This window comes from Cydia fagiglandana, chromosome 21 (genome assembly GCF_963556715.1).
Source record: "Cydia fagiglandana chromosome 21, ilCydFagi1.1, whole genome shotgun sequence".
Classification (NCBI taxonomy): Eukaryota; Metazoa; Arthropoda; class Insecta; order Lepidoptera; family Tortricidae; genus Cydia; species Cydia fagiglandana.
Genome location: NC_085952.1, coordinates 3739490 through 3758022, shown reverse-complemented (window position 1 = coordinate 3758022; position 18533 = coordinate 3739490). Strand labels below are relative to the sequence as shown.

General features: G+C 36.2%; 1 protein-coding gene across 2 annotated transcripts in view; it reads right to left on the bottom strand.

Moving 5' to 3' along the window:
- The window catches only part of LOC134675153 (mushroom body large-type Kenyon cell-specific protein 1), a 276201-nt gene that overhangs the window by 49333 nt on the left and 208335 nt on the right, over positions 1–18533 (bottom strand). For both annotated transcript variants that reach the window (XM_063533327.1, XM_063533328.1), the window contains 2 exons: positions 1482–1717; positions 715–816 (listed from right to left, as the gene is read on the bottom strand). In XM_063533327.1, the coding sequence (XP_063389397.1) occupies positions 715–816; positions 1482–1717 (338 nt within the window). The remainder of the gene's footprint in view (positions 1–714; positions 817–1481; positions 1718–18533) is intronic.

The following is an 18533-nucleotide window of genomic DNA, read 5'->3' as shown; positions in this document are numbered from 1 at the left end:
TTAAAGAAATCCCACTAGGGTTATGCCTCCGTTTATCGAATTTTTGTTTAAATCTGATGTAGCTATGTATAAGTCACCATATACTGTAGGTGTAGCTACCTACAACTCAACATTTTTAGCTATTTAGCAGTGGTTAGTTGCGGCGTATAAAAACAAGTAAGGGGAAATCCTGACCCTATCGGCACACATCCCTAGCTAGACCAGTTACATATCAGTCAGTACTCACTCTCCCCTAAGAAGTAAAACTTATCCGATGGCTTCTAATCTGACGGTTCATTCATCATCTATTGCCCAAATCAGTAACTTATTCTCTCACCTCATCATCGTCATCATCATCAGCCTACTCTCGTCCACTGCTGGACATAGGCCACGCCATTGAGCACGATTTGCGGCCACTCTGATCCAGCTCTTGCCAGCCGTCTTGCGAAGGTCATCGCTCCATCTAGTCTGAGGGCGTCCTACGCTACGTTTGCCGATGCGCGGTCTCCACTCGAGAACTCGTCTACCCCAACGGTTATCGGTTAATATGACCGGCCCACTGCCAATTCAGCTTGCTACTCTGGTGGGCTATGTCGACGCCTTCAGTTCTCTGACGGATGGCTTCATTACGAATACGATCCCCAGAGAGACTCCGAGCATAGCCCTTTCCTTAGCTCGCTGTGATTCTCTCACCTATCCTTACCTATTACCCAAATCAGTTTAGTCAGTACTCACCGCCGCGCCGGCTGGCCGCGCCTCCCCTCCGCCCTCACCCTCCACGCAGAAGTAACACTTGTCCGATGGCTTCCAATCTGACGGTTCTTCCACCATCTCCACCTGGAACAGAGGGCCAGTTTTAAAATCTGTCACACTTGGACAAGACATTCTAATGCCAGCTAGTTCCATAAGTTACTGAGCCGTCGTGACGCGACTCGTCGAGCTATGTCCTGAAAATGAGGAGACAGGGTGTATTTTGAAGAGCTAAGTCCTGAAGATGAGGAGACCTGGTGTATTTTTAATTTGTAGGCCAGGAGACAACGGGACACTACCTTTGTAACAGTACTGGTGTTATACTTAGCGTTTGACAGAATGTTAAGTATTGAAATAGTCTATGCTTGAGTGTGTGTGGCTGGGATGCAGAGACTTTTATTAAAATGAAGTGTATACGAGTACATACTCATTATTTTCTTGATTTAGTTTTCTGCTTGTTTTCATTAATCTGCTGACCTTAGACGCTGGAAGTGAATTGGTAGGAACCATAAATCAAACATTTCTTTAGATATTTATTAGACAACTCTACCTTCGAGACAGTCGCAGGGGATTATGACAGGCTTACTTTTGGGACAGTCGCAGGGGTCTTGCTTGATCAGTCTTTCTAATATGGTCTCCGGCCATTTTTCTTCTTGCTTGTCTTCGTTAATCTGTTCTATGGTCTTGATTTTCAGGGCTGGATGGGGGTCCGTGGATGGCATAAACCCTTAAATAAGCTCTAGACAACTTACCTTTGGGACAGTAGCAGGGGTCTTGATCAGTCTTTCTAATATGGTCTCCGGCCTTTTTTCTTCTTGCTTGTCTTCGTTTATCTGTTCTATGGTCTTGATCTTGAGGGCTGGAGGGGGGTCCGTGGAAGGCATGGACTCGTCGCTGGAGGGCTCGCCGTCGCGCTTGGGTAGGATCGCGTCTTGATAGAGTTTCCATTTTCTTCGACCCATCAACTCCTCTGCCACCCGTTCTAGACCTGTAATTAGATATTCTTCATTAAAGTTGGACCAAGAAAAGTCTGCAGCGATTTTTACAGCCCACGCAGTGCAAGTGTTATTTATACGTCATCATTTTATAGAAGTTTGACGTTTAAAATAACACTTGCACTGCGTGGGCTATCAAAATCTCTGCATACTTTTCTCGTTCTACCTCTAGTATTTGTATATAAAAGAGAGATGAGATGGGAGAATCCACTTTTTAAACTGCGATTGTAAAGTGCCCGTTAAACCCCAAAAATCACCCCAAAAATATTGTTGTGATTTAATATGCGGTAAATGTATATTATTATGGTTTTTAATTAAATTATAAGGCTTGTGAATTGTGTTTTTTTTGACGAAAACAACTAAGTAGTACTTTGTAATAAAAGAAACTGCGGCTTTTTAACCGTTTAACCGCCAAAGACATAAATTGACGTGATATTTTTTTGATAACATAATTCTTCCAACATTTTTATCATCGTAGTAATTGTTTATTTCTGTCTCCAGCAAAACATATATTTTTTTACATTAAATAAGGACGTTACCGTTAAATTGTGTCGTTGAACCCTATTCCGTCGATTTATCAGTTAATTAAGAATTAAATTGATTTATACTCAATCAATTAATGTCAAATTGTCAACAGATAAAGTGCTTCAGAAAAATAAAAATATAATTCCTTTATTACCAACGAAACACAAATGGGTAGAAGCATGATTAGGGTTTGCACGACGGATCCGAAATGTATGGAAAGATCCGCGGATCCGGATCCAGATCCGGATAATTTCATACATTTCGGATCCGGATTGCAAACCCTAAGCATGATAAAAACTTAAATAAAAACTTACGAATAAAAAAACGAATAAAGTTAATCAGTGGGCCCCTTAATGATTGTCAGATAAACTCGTCAGATTATCATTATTTAGTCATAATTTTACCCTGAAACTTTACAGGATTTTCGCAAGGTTATCCTATCTATAATATAGATAGGTTAGGTTAGGTTTGTTTTATGGCAATCTTGATAAGTTACGCGTTTCTGAGAAAAACCAAATTATGACTAACGAAAATGCGGACAAACAATACATTATGACTTATAACTTTATGGAAAACAATACTCCACTGACAGGCCGATACCGTCCGGTGAACTGTTAATCAGTGGGCCCCTTTACATTATGACTTTCAATAATGACGTCGAACAAAGGGGATCCGCTTACAGTGATATGTATCAGATTAGTGTCTGTGGGCAAAAATGTACTCATACTCATACTGACCAACATTTGTTCAGCGACTTTTAAAAATAACTTGTAGTTTGACTTTTGATACACTTTAAAGTTTATTCTAAGACGCAATGTATTGCGAATTTTGTTATGTTTAAGGTGTGACAAGCAACGTCAATCACAATGATATGGCGTGGCGATGGCGTCCATTGAAAATAATGTATTTGTTTTGTATGAAAAATAGGGACTCTAAATACTTCATAATTTTTTAAAGTTGTTGAACAAAAGTGTCATCGTTTGAGGAGTACTCAAAACAAAAACGGCCGTTTTAACTTTGGAGGCATAGATTGACGAATCCAGTAACGTAAAAACTAGTTTGATATATTCAAAAGATACTTTAAATACAAAAAACAGTAGTAGGGGCCCCCTTTTTTAAATACCTACCGTTAAATTTAAATAATCACGATTATTTAGTAGCGGCGCTAGTGTGCACGTTGGTGGACTCTTAACCCTTAAATGCATAGTGTGGCCAAATGTCTACAAAGCATTAGACAGCTCGCAGATTTAAAATAAAAGGCTTACGTTCTTGAACACACCTTTATACCAAACGTCAAGTAGTAGGGTTATGATTTAAGGGTTACATTTACGCAATTTTTTTAATTTATAAAAATTACATTCGTTTTAAGACGAAAGGTCGGAAAGTGTGCAAAAATTTAGAGGTCGATATTTTTTAGTATGTGATCTTGAATGGTGTTTTCGGGGTTTGTAATTATTTTATATTTAAAAACTTTACCATAGGTATATCACAAATAGTGTACTTATCTTTCTAATGGTAGTAAAAAAAATCATGTATCTATTACTGAAAATTATATATTTAGATAAATATGATTTAGCCAATTCAACTTCTAACACTGATTTCGCAGTGGAAATCGAAGTTATATTTTTCCTAGGACCTGCAAACAATTATATGATACATATATTAATTTCGGGCAAAAAGAAAAAATCATGCATTTAAGGGTTAAATAATCGATTATTTAGCAGCGGCGCTAGTGTGCACGTTGGCGGGCTCTTAAGTCAGTCAGCATTAAAATATAGGCAACATTGTAAAGGCGGCAGAGGTAATCAACCTATAAAAACTAATTCACTCACCATGCGTAAGTCAGGGCTCGGCAACCTTTTTCCGCGCTAATTGTGAATATATTACAATACTTTGTGATGTATCTAACGCTATCATTTAAATAACAATCGTAATTATGGTTAGAATTAACATAAAGCGATGATTGATTATGCAAACGGTTATTGCATGGGTGTGGAACATTTTCTTGGATTTTCTAATTATAAAAATGCTTAATAATTTAACTTATTTAACGTTATTCGGTATGAATTATTAATACTTTATTGTAAAGAGTATATAACGAAATAAATAAGGTGCCATATATGTTACAGACCAAAATAATGGTTGGTAACAATTGCAGTTATAATAAAATAATACATTATATGTTAAGTAGTACATGTTAAGTAGTAGTAAAAAACACTATATTGTATGTACAAAAAAAGGAAAACAAATCTGGAATAAAAACATATGTCCTTAGTATCTACGTAGGTACAAAGGTACATACGTTTCGGTGGCAACTTAAAATTCCATTTAAAAGTCAATGATTAGCCTGCGGGCATAAATAATAGTTATTTGTACAACAAGAGATCAAAGTTTGATATTTCTTCGAGTGCTTATTTTGAGTCCCGTGCAAGCGAAAGATTCTATAATAATCTTGAGCGTAGATTAGAATCTTGAGCGTAGTAAGGGATTCAAAAGCGCACGAGATGTAAATAACTTTGATCTCGTGTAGTACACAAAATTTTTCACCCTAAGCAGTGAGAACATACCTAGTGGGACAGAGATAATAGAACCCAAGTATATCGAACTTGTATTAGACTTCGCATGTTGAAATGACATTTGACTATAAAAGCCACTTGAATGACATTTTGTCTCACTCAGTGAGCAAAATGCGATTTTGCTCACTCATCCTGTCTCACTAAGTGAGCAAAATACGATTTTGCTCACTGAGTGAGACAGTGAGCAAAATCGCATTTTGCTCACTGTTTTTAAGAAGCAAAGTACCCTTGTTCGAGCTGCTGAGGTGAAAATATATTATCAATTAAACGAAAACCCATAAATCTTTATAACGATCCAATAAACCATCAACCAGACAAATATCTATAAAAACAGCAATAATTACACAAATCGATAACCACGATACCCTTACTGGGCTCAAACATTTTACGTATGCCATAAATATAAACCCGTTAGCTTTTAAAACAGTAACAAGTAAATTAAAAAAAATTATAACTGGCTTTCATCTATCCGACGTAAGATGAAATAAAAAAGTTATTGTAGAAATAACAAAATACACTTTTCATTTATCGATTTGGGTCAAAAACGTTTGGGAGAACCTGTAAACAAAAAAGTGAACGGTTTGTATATATTTAGAAATAACACCTATTAAAATAATTTGGCGATCGTTAACGACCAGTTTAGTGATCAAGATAAAAAAAACACTACTTATTCATCGCTTAAAGCCCTAAAATAATTTTGAATAAGAAAAAAATACAAAAAGTTTATGGTTTTTTGCCTATGTGTAATATCTATAGATGGTCAAGTAAATCTAGTCAGTAGAAAAAGGCGCTTCAAATTTTCTATGAGACGATATCCCTTCGCGCCTACATTTTTCAAATTTGCCGCCTTTTTCTACTGACAAGATCTGCTTGACCATCTATACGTGTGCCCTATAAAGGGTCAATTTGTTTCCTAATATGTAGTAAAAATTTGCAGCAAAATGTACAGTTATTCCCAGTAGTCTACGGAGTTCTGGCTACGGCCACCGAACCGAGACCCTCAGTTAATTTAGTAATTAGTGGCGTTGAACGTGTACGGATTACTACTGGGATTGTAAAAACAAAGTGAAGATAAGTATATTTTTATGTTTTTAGTGACATTTTTAATATAAATATTTGTTTTAGTCGTATTTTTATACGAGAACAACTCCAGTTTTTTGTTCATAATAAAACATAATAAATCTATGATAAATTATATATAAATTTATAATAATAATTTAGGATGTATACAAACACGCTTTTAGAGTTACTATAATAACTAATCCCAATAATCCCAATAAGGCCTAGTTTACCCTTTGGGTTGGAAGGTCAGATGGCAGTCGCTTTCGTAAAAACTAGTGCCTAGGTCAAATCATGGGATTAGTTGTCAAGCGGACCCCAGGCTTTCATGAGCCGTGGCGAAATGCCGGGATAACGCGAGGAAGAAGAGAGAGTTATACTAAAATAAACAGTAGAGTAAATGAGACACTACATCAAAAATGTACGAGTATAAATGCCAAAATTGACGTTTAAAATAAACGTTTTTTTTTTCATTCGTTCATATTCATTCACTCCATCTATAATAATTGGCAACAGGTAAGTAAGTAGGTGCCTACGTAAATAATTATATCAGGCGAATTTTTTTTGCTGGGTGAAATTGTACCTAATCTAAATATTTTTATTACTAGTTTTATTAACTTAATTATATATAGGGTGTGGCCTGAAATATGAGCAAAAAATTAAACTGTAGGCTTTACTCCTAATACTGACCAACATTTGCTCAGCGACTTTTAAAAAAAACTTGTGGTTTGATTTTTAATACACTTTAAAGTTTATTCTAAGACGCAATGTATTGCGAATTTTGTTATGTTTAAGGCGTGACAAGCAACGGCAATCACAGTGATATGGCGTGGTGACGGCGTCCATTGAAGATAATATTTATTTTGTATGAAAAATAGGGAGTGTAAAGAATTCATATTTTTTAAAAGTTGTTGAACAAAAGTGTCACCGTTTGAGGAGTACAATCTATGTTTTAATTGTTTGCTCGTGTTACAGGCCACACCCGGTATATGAATAAATTTAAAATTGCATTCCTATATTATAATATGAGATTTCATCATATAAGATAACAAAAAATATACCAAAGACTGAGGTTATCAGAAAATTTATGCACCCAATTTGTATTTTAAATTACTTAATTGATATCTTTTTAGTAATTAATTATGTTTGCAACTAACCGAATCTCTTGAGTTTTAGAAAAGATACAAATATTAAAAATAATAATAAACTAAGTTATCAATAAAATAAAACTAAAAAATAATACTAAATAAAATTAAATAAAAATATGTCCAAGAAATTGGGCCCCTTTGGCATGGTGCCGAGGACGCTGGCAGTATTTCCCCGCTGTATTGCTAAGCTAATATAAGTATTTTTATATTTTAAATTTCTTAATGTAAATTTATTTCATTCTTTTTATGGTAGCCTGGTATATTAAAGCGCCCTAGGATAATAAAGATAAAGAACCTATTAAATATTTAAATAATAATTTACATAAGAATATGAGAAAACTTAAGTTGTATTTTGCAGAAGTTCTAGATAGGTAAATAAAAAACCGGCCAAGTACAAGTCGGACTCTCGCACCAAGGGTTCCGTACCATTACGCAAAAAAAGGCAAAAAAATCACGTTGGTTGTATGGGAGACCCACTTAAATATTTATTTTATTCTGGTTTTAATATTTGTTGTCATAGCGGCAACAGAAATAAATAATCTGTGAAAATGAAAAGTTCAATTGTCTATCACAATTCATGAGATAAACTGCCGTATTCGAACTTCAAGATATTCACAAGAGACGACAAGTACTAGATCCATTCTAGATACGTTAGAGTTTAGATATCAACTAGTTCTCTTTTGCAGCGCAATTCGGGCAACCAATGTCACTTTTACGTTAGATAGAGTAAGATATCTATTAGATGTGAATTAGATCTCTAAGTCATATTCATATCCTGTGGAAATCGTTCAAGAGTATCTCCAGAATCGCGTAAATGTCAAATTTGACAGGTTAGATCTTAAAGATCTTAAACATATCGTTATCGTATCTTGGTGATGTCTAGCCCCTAAAAAACGTAGTAGTTTATTTAAAACTGCACTTATTGTGTTTTTGAATGGAAAATAAAAACTAATTTTTATGATAAAACTTTACTTTATTTTAGAAACCTACTTCTAAATAAGTACTTCATAAATATATTCGTACGAACACAATTACAAAATGGCTGGCATTTTTTAACGTAGGTTATACAGGGTGTTACTGACCATCGGGCTTTAAATCCAGGGCTCGATTCTACTCGCTAAACTGAGCTACTTTTATTATGGCACCAACCCCGAAATATTTTTTTACTTTTTCATACATTTTGGCTGATCAGATGTTGACATTTTCTATGGAAAAGCCAAAAAAATTTCCCCGATTTTAGGGTTGGGCCCATAGTAAAAGTGGCTTCCCTTTATCTTGCATAATATCGATTGTCCGAAATACACTTCGCATAGCAGGTTTCGCAGAAACATTTTTAACCGAATGATACTTTTGCATAATTGTATAATTAGCATAACTGTCATGTCGCATAACATTCATTTGGCAGAATTTTGAATAGCAGAATACTACTATCGTCGATTTTACATACGCAGAATTGTATGTAGCATAAATTACATTCCACCGAATTTCTTATGGCATATTGCTCATATTGTAGACTTGAATTTCGCAGAATGTTATGCAGAATGTTATAACAACCTACGTAAGGTACTTGCACCTAATAAGGCCCAGTTTTAAAGCTTGCTCAATTTCAAAATATCATACTTTTATAAGTGTAAATGAGTTTAAATTTCTCGCCCATGTTTGGTTAGTACCATAGACAAAATTGCAAGTTCATATCAAAAATGAAAAAAATTAAAAATTAAATTAAAAGTGGGCCTTATTAGGCGCAAGTACCTTATTCGAACTTAAGGCAGGTCTCAGTTAGGTACGACGACGAGCGAAGCGAGGAGGAGTGTTAGGTAGAACTGCGACCCTACAGCGCGCGAGCCGAGCGAGCGAAGCGAGCGTGCCGCGGTAGCGGCCGGCGAAGCGCCAGAACCGACTTTTTTTATTATAACCTCAACTTATTATTATACATTTGAATACATTATACCATAAATACTTATAACAAATATTCATTATATCCAGTAAACGTTATATCGAATAGCTTTTATATCGATTAAACATTATATCCCATGAAAATAGTTATTTTGTTGTTATATCAAAAGTTCATTATACCGCTTAAGTGATTATACACCATGAAATTATATCAAAAGTTGTTATATATTTTGAAAATATATCAAAAATTGTTATACGGATCATTACACACCCCTCAAAAGAAACTGCTTCCAGAACTGTAGGTTAGGTTAGGTTAGAACTGCGACCCCTACTCAAAAGAAACTGCTTCCAGAACTGTAGGTTAGGTTAGGTTAGAACTGCGACCCCTACTCAAAAGAAACTGCTTCCAGAAGTGTAGGTTAGGTTAGGTTAGAACTGCGACCCCTGCTCAATAGGTACTGTTGGAGTAGGTAATTCATTGGTGTAGTAGGGTACGGAAAATTAAAAAAAATAGAAATAGATTTTATATCTGTATGCGATACCTATTTCGGCGAGAAACTAACTATCCATCAAAATATTATTCTCATCAACAGTATGCCAATGAATTATTCTGCCTAAGGAAATTGTGCGAAAAGACAGTATGCCAAGTACATATTATGCGACGCAATTTTCGGCAAAACAATTATTCGATTATAGTATTATTCTTCAAATTGAGATTATGCCATTGCATTATTCTGCTTTACAAAATTGTGCGAAACAACAGTATGCCATGAAACTTATGCAAAAAGTAATTCTGCGAAATGATGATTCTGCCAAGGGTTGCTATGCGAAAGTAAAATATGACAATAAATTTTATGCAACATATTAGTAATCCAATACAGTATGTGTCTGACCATGGGGCTTTAATTCCAGGGCTTGATTTTACTCGCTAAACTGAGCTACTTTTACTGGATTACTATACTGGATACTGTATTACCCCCACACCCCCTCCCCCGAAAAACGCAGCCTTGGTCAAACGCAAACACATGTCAGAAAACAATGAATCATTATTGTTATACATAACATTTGAACAATGCACATGCCACACATAAGCTCCAGCGATAACAATTATCTAAAAACGTGTCTAAACTATTCAAAACTAAAACAGTCAAATAACAAAACACTACAAAATGGCGTGACATATATTATGATAGCCAACAAAGGATCCAGTGTGTCGATTATTCAAATGAAGAACGTCACAAGTGTTCCTAATTCAAATATATATGTAGCCGTTTTTGTATGAGTGCTTGCTGCCTACTGATTGGCTAAAAGTGCGATTAGAGTGGCCATTTCAAGGTCGAAGTGTGTCAGTGTGCGTGTGTGGCAGTCGGTGTGGGTGACGAGAGGACGCGATTGGTCGGTTGTGATTTAGAAAAATTAGGCGGTGTGAGGCATAAGCGAAATGATGATTAAGCTTGTTGTTTCCAGAAGTTTTGCTTGAAACTCAGTTTTGATCCAACAGGTGATACAAAATAGTCCACAACTAGGTAGGTAATAAGATTTTCGCAAAAGCCGGAAAAAGTATTGAATTTTAGGTGTTACTGAAATATTTGAAGACTTCCTTTGATTTCTTCAGGATCATCTGGTAAGGGAGAGATGTCACTGAAAACATTACGTTTATAGTCGCACTTTCTCATTTTGACAAAGAGAATTGATTTTAATGGAGAGGTAAAGTCTATGAAAAAAATGTGCCCCTTAAATAGTTTGACATCCAAAACAGATTGTGCTGTACCGCGCCATATGTTTTCCGGTCACTGTATTGTCAAACGTCAACTTTTGACAATTAGAGTTACCGCAAAATGTATGAAGCCATCGTCATCTCGTTTACCTGTCAAATTTGAAACACGAGATTGTCTTAGATTTTATGCATCTTACTCTATCAATGTATCTTAGGTATGGAGTTTGTCGAAAAAGGAGCGTTCATGTTTTCAAAGCGTCGGCAATGCGCCCCTGGAGTTACAGGCGTCCATAGGCTACGGTGACCGCTTATACACTCATGCAGGCCGTAAGTATGCTCGTTTGCCGTCGACATGGTATAGAAAAGCGCCGATCTCGTAGCTTGCACCACCGCACAATATAAAGTGATTCAACGCGGAAACGTCCGTGTCCTTGTTCGGCCCATCGTGGACATACCGACATTATTCGCGCTCATTACCATTATTAAATAATGCCCATCTATAGAACCGGTACTATTAAATATTTTTATTATATTATTATGTTTAACGCGCTTAGGATGGTTATGAAATTGTGTAATGTATAGCTTGGGAAACGGATTTAATTAGAGCAAAGAGCATAACAATAGAGACACCTATTATATGTATATATATTTAGACATATATATTTTCACCACACCAGCTCGGAAAGGCTTACTTTGCACTTCGAAAACTGATAGCAAAGTTGCATTTTATTCACATGTGAGACAAAGTAATCAAATGCAAATTTTGAGTTAGTTTCTTATGTTTGCTGGTAGAATTGACTTTTAAATGATGATTTTGGATGACAAATATTTAATAACATTGATTTGGATTTGATTTGGTTTGATTTTGTTTGATATTTTACATTTAAAATTTGCTTCGGGTTGGTGTGGTGAAAAATTTTGTGTTTCACTCGGGGGCAAATTTTGTTTAACCCTCGTGCTTTGAAACCCTCGCAACGCTCAAGATTCCATTTTTCGAACCGTTCGCTACGCTCGTGGTTCAATTTTGGAATCTTTCGCTTGCTCGGGTATCAATATTAGCACGAGCGGTTAAACAACAACTTTGCCCCCTTGTAAAACAAATAATTATTATATATACAGGGTGGAAAAAAAATAAGTGCATTCCCGTTGCAAGGGAGGTTTTGGGATTATACTGAGCAAACTCAAAATCGCGAAAAAAAAATTGGCTTTTTCATACATTTTGGCTAGTCCATTTTCTATGGGAGGGTAAATATTTTTCTCGCGATTTGGGGTTGGTACCATAATAAAAGTTGCTTGTTATGAATGTATCGATGATCTTTATAATATTATTACTTTCACTAACTAAGGTAGGTACTTGCGCGGTTTTAAGCTTGCCTACTTGAAAAATTTCGTATACTTTTATAAGTGTGAATGGGTTCAAATTGTGCGTCCATGTTCTCTAGCACCATAGATAAAACTGCTAATTCAATATTAAAAATAAAAATAACGTTGTGCACATCTTAAGGGGCCCACTGATTAACAGTCCGCCGGACGGTATCGGCCTGTCAGTTAGAACAAAATTTTGACAATTCCGAACAACTGACAGGCCGATACCGTCCGGCGGACTGTTAATCAGTAGGCCCCTTTAGGCGCAAGTACCTTATAAAAGTCTTATGACATACGTGAAATAATAACTTTAGTCAGGGAGGAACAACCTTTTTTGCGTCAAAAACCAACATAACCTATTACGGGTTGGTCCTTTCAACTTCAACATTTATTCAGCACACACACAGCCACAAAATTACACCACGAAATTTACATACATGCAGAAAAACCACGTCAAAAATTTATAAAATACATCTAACGGCAAATATCAATTCAAACTAAAGTATTACAATTACATAGAGGTGTATAAAGTCTCTGTCATAGTACAAAAAATAATTATAATAAAAAAAACAATCGTATTTGGCCACCCTTGCTATTTCGCACCGACACTGGCTGAAATAAACTATTTCATTTAAATGAATACTTATAACAAAACACGAAAACAATATTGATAAATACCTAAAAACTTTAACTTTAAAAATAGATCAGGTATCATAACAATTTTTCAAAGCCCTAAAGCAGTTTTTGACTGTACCTAATACCTACCTTACATCTTTAGTATTATAGTATACCTAGTTGTAATAGGAAAAAAATATGTCATATACCTATATGTAGGCAAACATACCATTGCAGTTAAATGTTTTTATATTATATTATTATGGTAAGACGTCATTTTCATCATACCTAGACAATGTGCTATTGTAGGTCTGGGAAAAAAAAACATTATGCTTTATGTGCTCTTAATGAACTTATATATCAATTTCAGTTCTTTGTGTATTGTTAGACCTTCTAAACATAGCTTTATTTACTTTTATATGCATTTTTTAGTTGAGATATTTATATTAAATAATAAGTGTTATATCATGAATATAAAACTAAAACTAACTATAATTAAAATAACTAAAGCTAAAAATTAAAAATACCTGTCAAAATTTTTGTATACATGCTTAATATAGGTAAAATAAAAGTATTGTTAACTTTTTCGATGCTAAAAATAACTCTAAGAAAATAACCAATTTATTTAGAATTATAAATTTATTTGAATTTAAAATAAGTAGGAGTACAAATGGCTAAGGCGTTATTTAACAAGAAATTATGTATCTATATAATTATTTATTTAAATTTTAACAAGAAACTAATTACCTACTCTAGCAATGCTCTTCTTTGCAAAAATGATACTTGCCTTTTTAATGTTTTTAACATTCTCGTGTTTTATTTTTATCCTTTTCATTAGATTGCCATGAAGGGCTGAGTTTGTATGTATGTGTGTATGTAATTGTAAGTACCTATCTACCTACAGGTTTTTCACCATATTGTCTAAACTACCTATTATTTCGCTTTTTATAACCCAAACGACCACTAAAGGCTATATTTTAGGAGATTTTATTATAATATATCGTATAATATATATCATATTAAAAAAATATTAGGCGTATAACTACAGTTATGTTCAAAATAAAGGATTTTCACTTTTTTCTACTATCAGCGTAATTTTATATTTAACAAACTCCTAATAATAAAAATATCTCTGCTCCCAAGCCTGACTAATACAATTATGAAAACAAAGGTGCGGTTACGGCATCAGATAAGCTCGTCTCTTAAATCTCGGAGACAATGAGAGGCCGGATGCTGTACATCTCGCGACCTCCAGCTGATCTTACGCTAGTTTGACAAGCACACAATACGAGATTTCGTGCATGCCTACTTAGCTAGAGCAGATCGTTAACTAGAGGTTAGTTTGAGACCAATTTTAATCCTTACTATCCAAAATATTTATAGCAATAAATAAATGAATTATAAATTATTATAAATGCGAAAATGTGTTTGTCTCTTTTGCCTCTTCACGCTTAATTCTCATACCTATGCTAGCCAGGTTAAAAGTATTTCATACCTGTGCGTTCATTTTATTTTTTGCCATTTTTATATAATTATTGTGACTTTTTTTGCCACTTTTGTGTTATTTCTACTCAGATTCACGAGCTCTTTCGATCCTGATGGGATAAAAAAATGTCCCAAAGTTGTTTTCCTTTTGTGTTACCATTTCCCCATATACTTTGTATCGCGGTAACAAAAAGAAAAGTTTGAAAAATGTATGGAAAATTTAGGACAATTTTTTTCTCCTATAATGATGAAAACACAAAAGTGACAAAAAAACCGGGCAAGTGCCAGTCGGACTCGCGCACGAAGGGTTCCGTACCATAATGCAAAAAAAGGCAAAAAAAAACGGTCACCCATCCAAGTACTGACCCTGCCTGACGTTGCTTAACTTCGGTCAAAAATCACGTTTGTTGTATGGGAGCCCCACTTAAATCTTTATTTTATTCTGTTTTTAGTATTTGTTGTTATAGCGGCAACAGAAATACATCATCTGTGAAAATTTCAATTGTCTAGCTATCACGGTTCGTGAGATACAGCCTGGTGACAGACGGACGGACGGACGGACAGCAGAGTCTTAGTGATAGGGTCCCGTTTTACCCTTTGGGTACGGAACCCTAAAAAGGTCACGATATAAAAATGGCAAAAAATAAAAGTAACGCTCGCCTACGCTTTCAATTAGTGGTTAATACAACTCACATTAAAGAGATAGTCAATCACAAGTGATAGAGCTAAGTGTAATGAAACAAGGCGGATTATCGCATTTTATTACTTTCATTACACTTACGCACACGCACGCAAGCCACCACTTAGCAAAATAAACCATTTCTTTCTACTCCTAGATACTTTAGTTTTTATCCCTTAATTGCTATATTAGCACGTCAAAAAACAAAACAAAAAGCGAAATAACTCGTTCAACAAGAATAAGAATTAATGAAACACAACGATAAGTGACGAAAAAAATAATAACAATTTTGCCATGGCGAGCTGTTTATCTGTGTTCACATCTCACGCAACCTGGCAGCGCTATGAAAAAAAAGGAAAGCCATAGATCATATTCTATGATAAAAATTAATTGTTACCAACGAAAACGCACCGTCTACGCCAATTATCTTCAAATCTACGCCGTTTAAATTTTAAAATGCAAACGTTCGATTCAACTGTAAAATTCGTTATTAAAACTCACGATTAAAAAGGTTGCGGGCTCCTGGAATCGAACGCGAGCCATTTGAATGAAGAATTAGAATAAGATGGCAAAAAATATGAGCATTAGAAAGAGCAGAGCGCGCGGCGTGCGAGCGGGACGGACGACGTCCGCGGCCCGCCATTGGCTGACCAGTTTTTATGCCTTAGTTCCCCTAATCTTCATTTCGAACAACATCTGCCGCACTAATGTTTATTCGAAATAGTTCTTTAAATTTATCGCTATAAGATCTCATTTGCTATTCGCATGGTGTTTTCTTTTATTTATTATTTTTTTTTTCTATCGGTCGTTGCACGGAAGTTGTTTAATTTTTAGGGTTCCGTACCCAAAGGGTAAAACGGGACCCTATTACTAAGACTTCGCTGTCCGTCCGTCCGTCCGTCCGTCCGTCCGTCCGTCCGTCCGTCCGTCCGTCCGTCCGTCTGTCACCAGGCTGTATCTCACGAACCGTAATAGCTAGACAGTTGAAATTTTCACAGATGATGTATTTCTGTTGCCGCTATAACAACAAATACTAAAAACAGAATAAAATAAAGATTTAAATGGGGCTCCCATACAACAAACGTGATTTTTGACCAAAGTTAAGCAACGTCGGGAGGGGTCAGTACTTGGATGGGTGACCGTTTTCTTTTTGCTTCTTTTTGCTTTTTTTTTGCATTATGGTACGGAACCCTTCGTGCGCGAGTCCGACTCGCACTTGCCCGGTTTTTAATACATCTCAGTACCATTTAAGGCAAGTTTGTAAGGGCCCGTGTTTCAAATTGTAATTATTTTTTTCCGGTTATAGCCAGCAGATGGGGCTAGTTTCGCTCGCTTGTAGATTACGTGTACCGCATGTAATTATTTTTATTAGGAATTCAAGACCTTATTAGACTTTTGTCCGTTTATGTAATTGTTAGTAACTACTTATATTTACATTTATAAATTACATTACATAATTTATCTTTTGGCCATATAAAGCTTTTGAAATAAACACAAAACCTTCTTTTTTGTATATAGTCTTCCTTCTTTGTATTAACCGCCCCCCCCCCCCCCTCCCCAGCCTAGACGGTAAAGTGACCCTGCCTGCTAAGCAGGAGGTCCCGGGCTTAATATTTTTAGCCTTTAAGATTTTTTTCTATTATTGTATAGTATGTTAGTTTGGGCCTTATCTAATATCTATGGGCCTTAGTTGCCCGAAAATAAGTAATATTTAATTTAATTTTAATTTTAATCCTGGTAAGGGCATTTATTTTTGTGTTCATCACAAATATTTGTTCCTGAGTTATGGATGGTTTCTATGTTACCTAAGTATTTAAGCATTTATCTATATCTATCTATTATACAATGAAACATCGTTAGTAGCCTTATTGAGCTTACTGAGGCCGATTTGTGTTCGATTGTCCCATAATATATTCAATAAACTTTATGTCAAAATTACAACAATAACAAAATATATTAATTTTAACTGTAAATCTCCCGTGAGACTCGAACATACAAATTTTTTTGAACGGGTATTTAGTCCAATATCTCGACATGTTAAAATTGGATAAAAAACATGTCGAATCATACGACAAATTAAATAATTAAATAATTTTAAAGGGACCTTTAAGGATGACTCACGCTAGACCGGGCCGTGGCCGGGCCGGAGCTTCCGGAGCGTCGTTTTCTATGGAGAGCATCACGTGATCACCGGGGCTCGGGCGTGGCACGGTGCGGGCCCGGCCCGGTCACGTCCCGGAGCCTCCTGACAACCTATTTTTCTCTTCGGGTGGTATTCTACTTGTTTAAGATCTTTGTCCAATATGCATTGCGTCTGACTCTCTCATTAAGTAAAACGCTTAATTTCGTTACTGTTATATAGGAAAAACCTATAATTTTTTTCACGGAGTCTTTATTTGAAGGCTCGTGTCCTTTTGAGTTGCTCTTAAAAAGGACTACAAAGGACAGAAGTCGGGAGAAGTTTTTTAAGCGCAGAGTCTTGTAAAAACGAGCTGTGCCTACATCAAATTCAGACTCAAAGGACTCGAGTTCCTACATGTAAACACTAGAGGCTCGGACATTGCTCGGACAGCACTAGTGTTAATGTAATAAACGGGTGGCCCTGACGCCTCGGCCCCGGAACGGCCCGGTCACGGTGGCGCTCCTGACAGCTCCTGCGTCGGCTCGCTCCGGCCCGCCCCGGTCCGGGCACGGCCCGGTCTAGCGTGAGTCATCCTTTAACGTGCTCATTGGCTTCTATAGATTGTTTGTGAACTCGAGCGTACAATGAAAAACTGGGCAAGTGCGAGTCGGACTCGCGCACGAACGGTTCCGTACCATAAAAAAAAAAAAAAAAAAAGCAATAAAAAACGGTCACCCATCCAAGTACTGACCACTCCCGACGTTGCTTAACTTTGGTCAAAAATCACGTTTGTTGTATGGGAGCCCCATTTAAATCTTTATTTTATTCTGTTTTTAAGGGGCCCACTGATTAACAGTCCGCCTGACGGTATCGGCCTGTCAGTTGTTCGGAAATGTCAAAATTTTGTTCTAACTGACAGGTCGGTACCGTCCGGCGGACTGTTAATCAGTGGGCCCCATTAGTATTTGTTGTTATAGCGGCAACAGAAATACATCATCTGTGAAAATTTCAACTGTCTAGCTATCACGGTTCGTGAGATACAGCCTGGTGACAGACGGATGGACGGACGGACGGACGGACGGACGGACAGCAAAGCCTTAGTAATAGGGTCCCGTATTACCCTTTGGGTACGGAACCCTAAAAATCAAGAAATTGAAGACATTTCAATAGAACAGACAGCTATAATTAAATTAACACTAACAACTGCTAATAGCCGGCATCCACGAACTCGGAGAATAAATGAATGTCGATCGGATAATCGACGATCTATTTATCGTTTTTTTTTCTTTTTAGTATCGTTTTTAGTGCAAAATAACGCGATTATTTTTTCGGACCGAAGGTTGGGGAGCGCTGGCGCCGTTACTTGGAACTAAAATGGCGTGGGACTAGTGCTAGATAAATTATTGTGATGAGACCTGTTTCATTTGAACAAGGCCCGTCAATTGTTCTGCTTATTAAGGGGCCCACTGATTAACAGTCCGCTGGACGGTATCGGCCTGTCAGTTGTTCGGAACTGTCAAAATTTTGTTCCAACTGACACGCCAATACTGTCCGGCGGACTGTTAAATAGTGGGCCCCTTTAAGCAGTGTTTTATATCACAGAGGGCCTACCGCGAAATTCG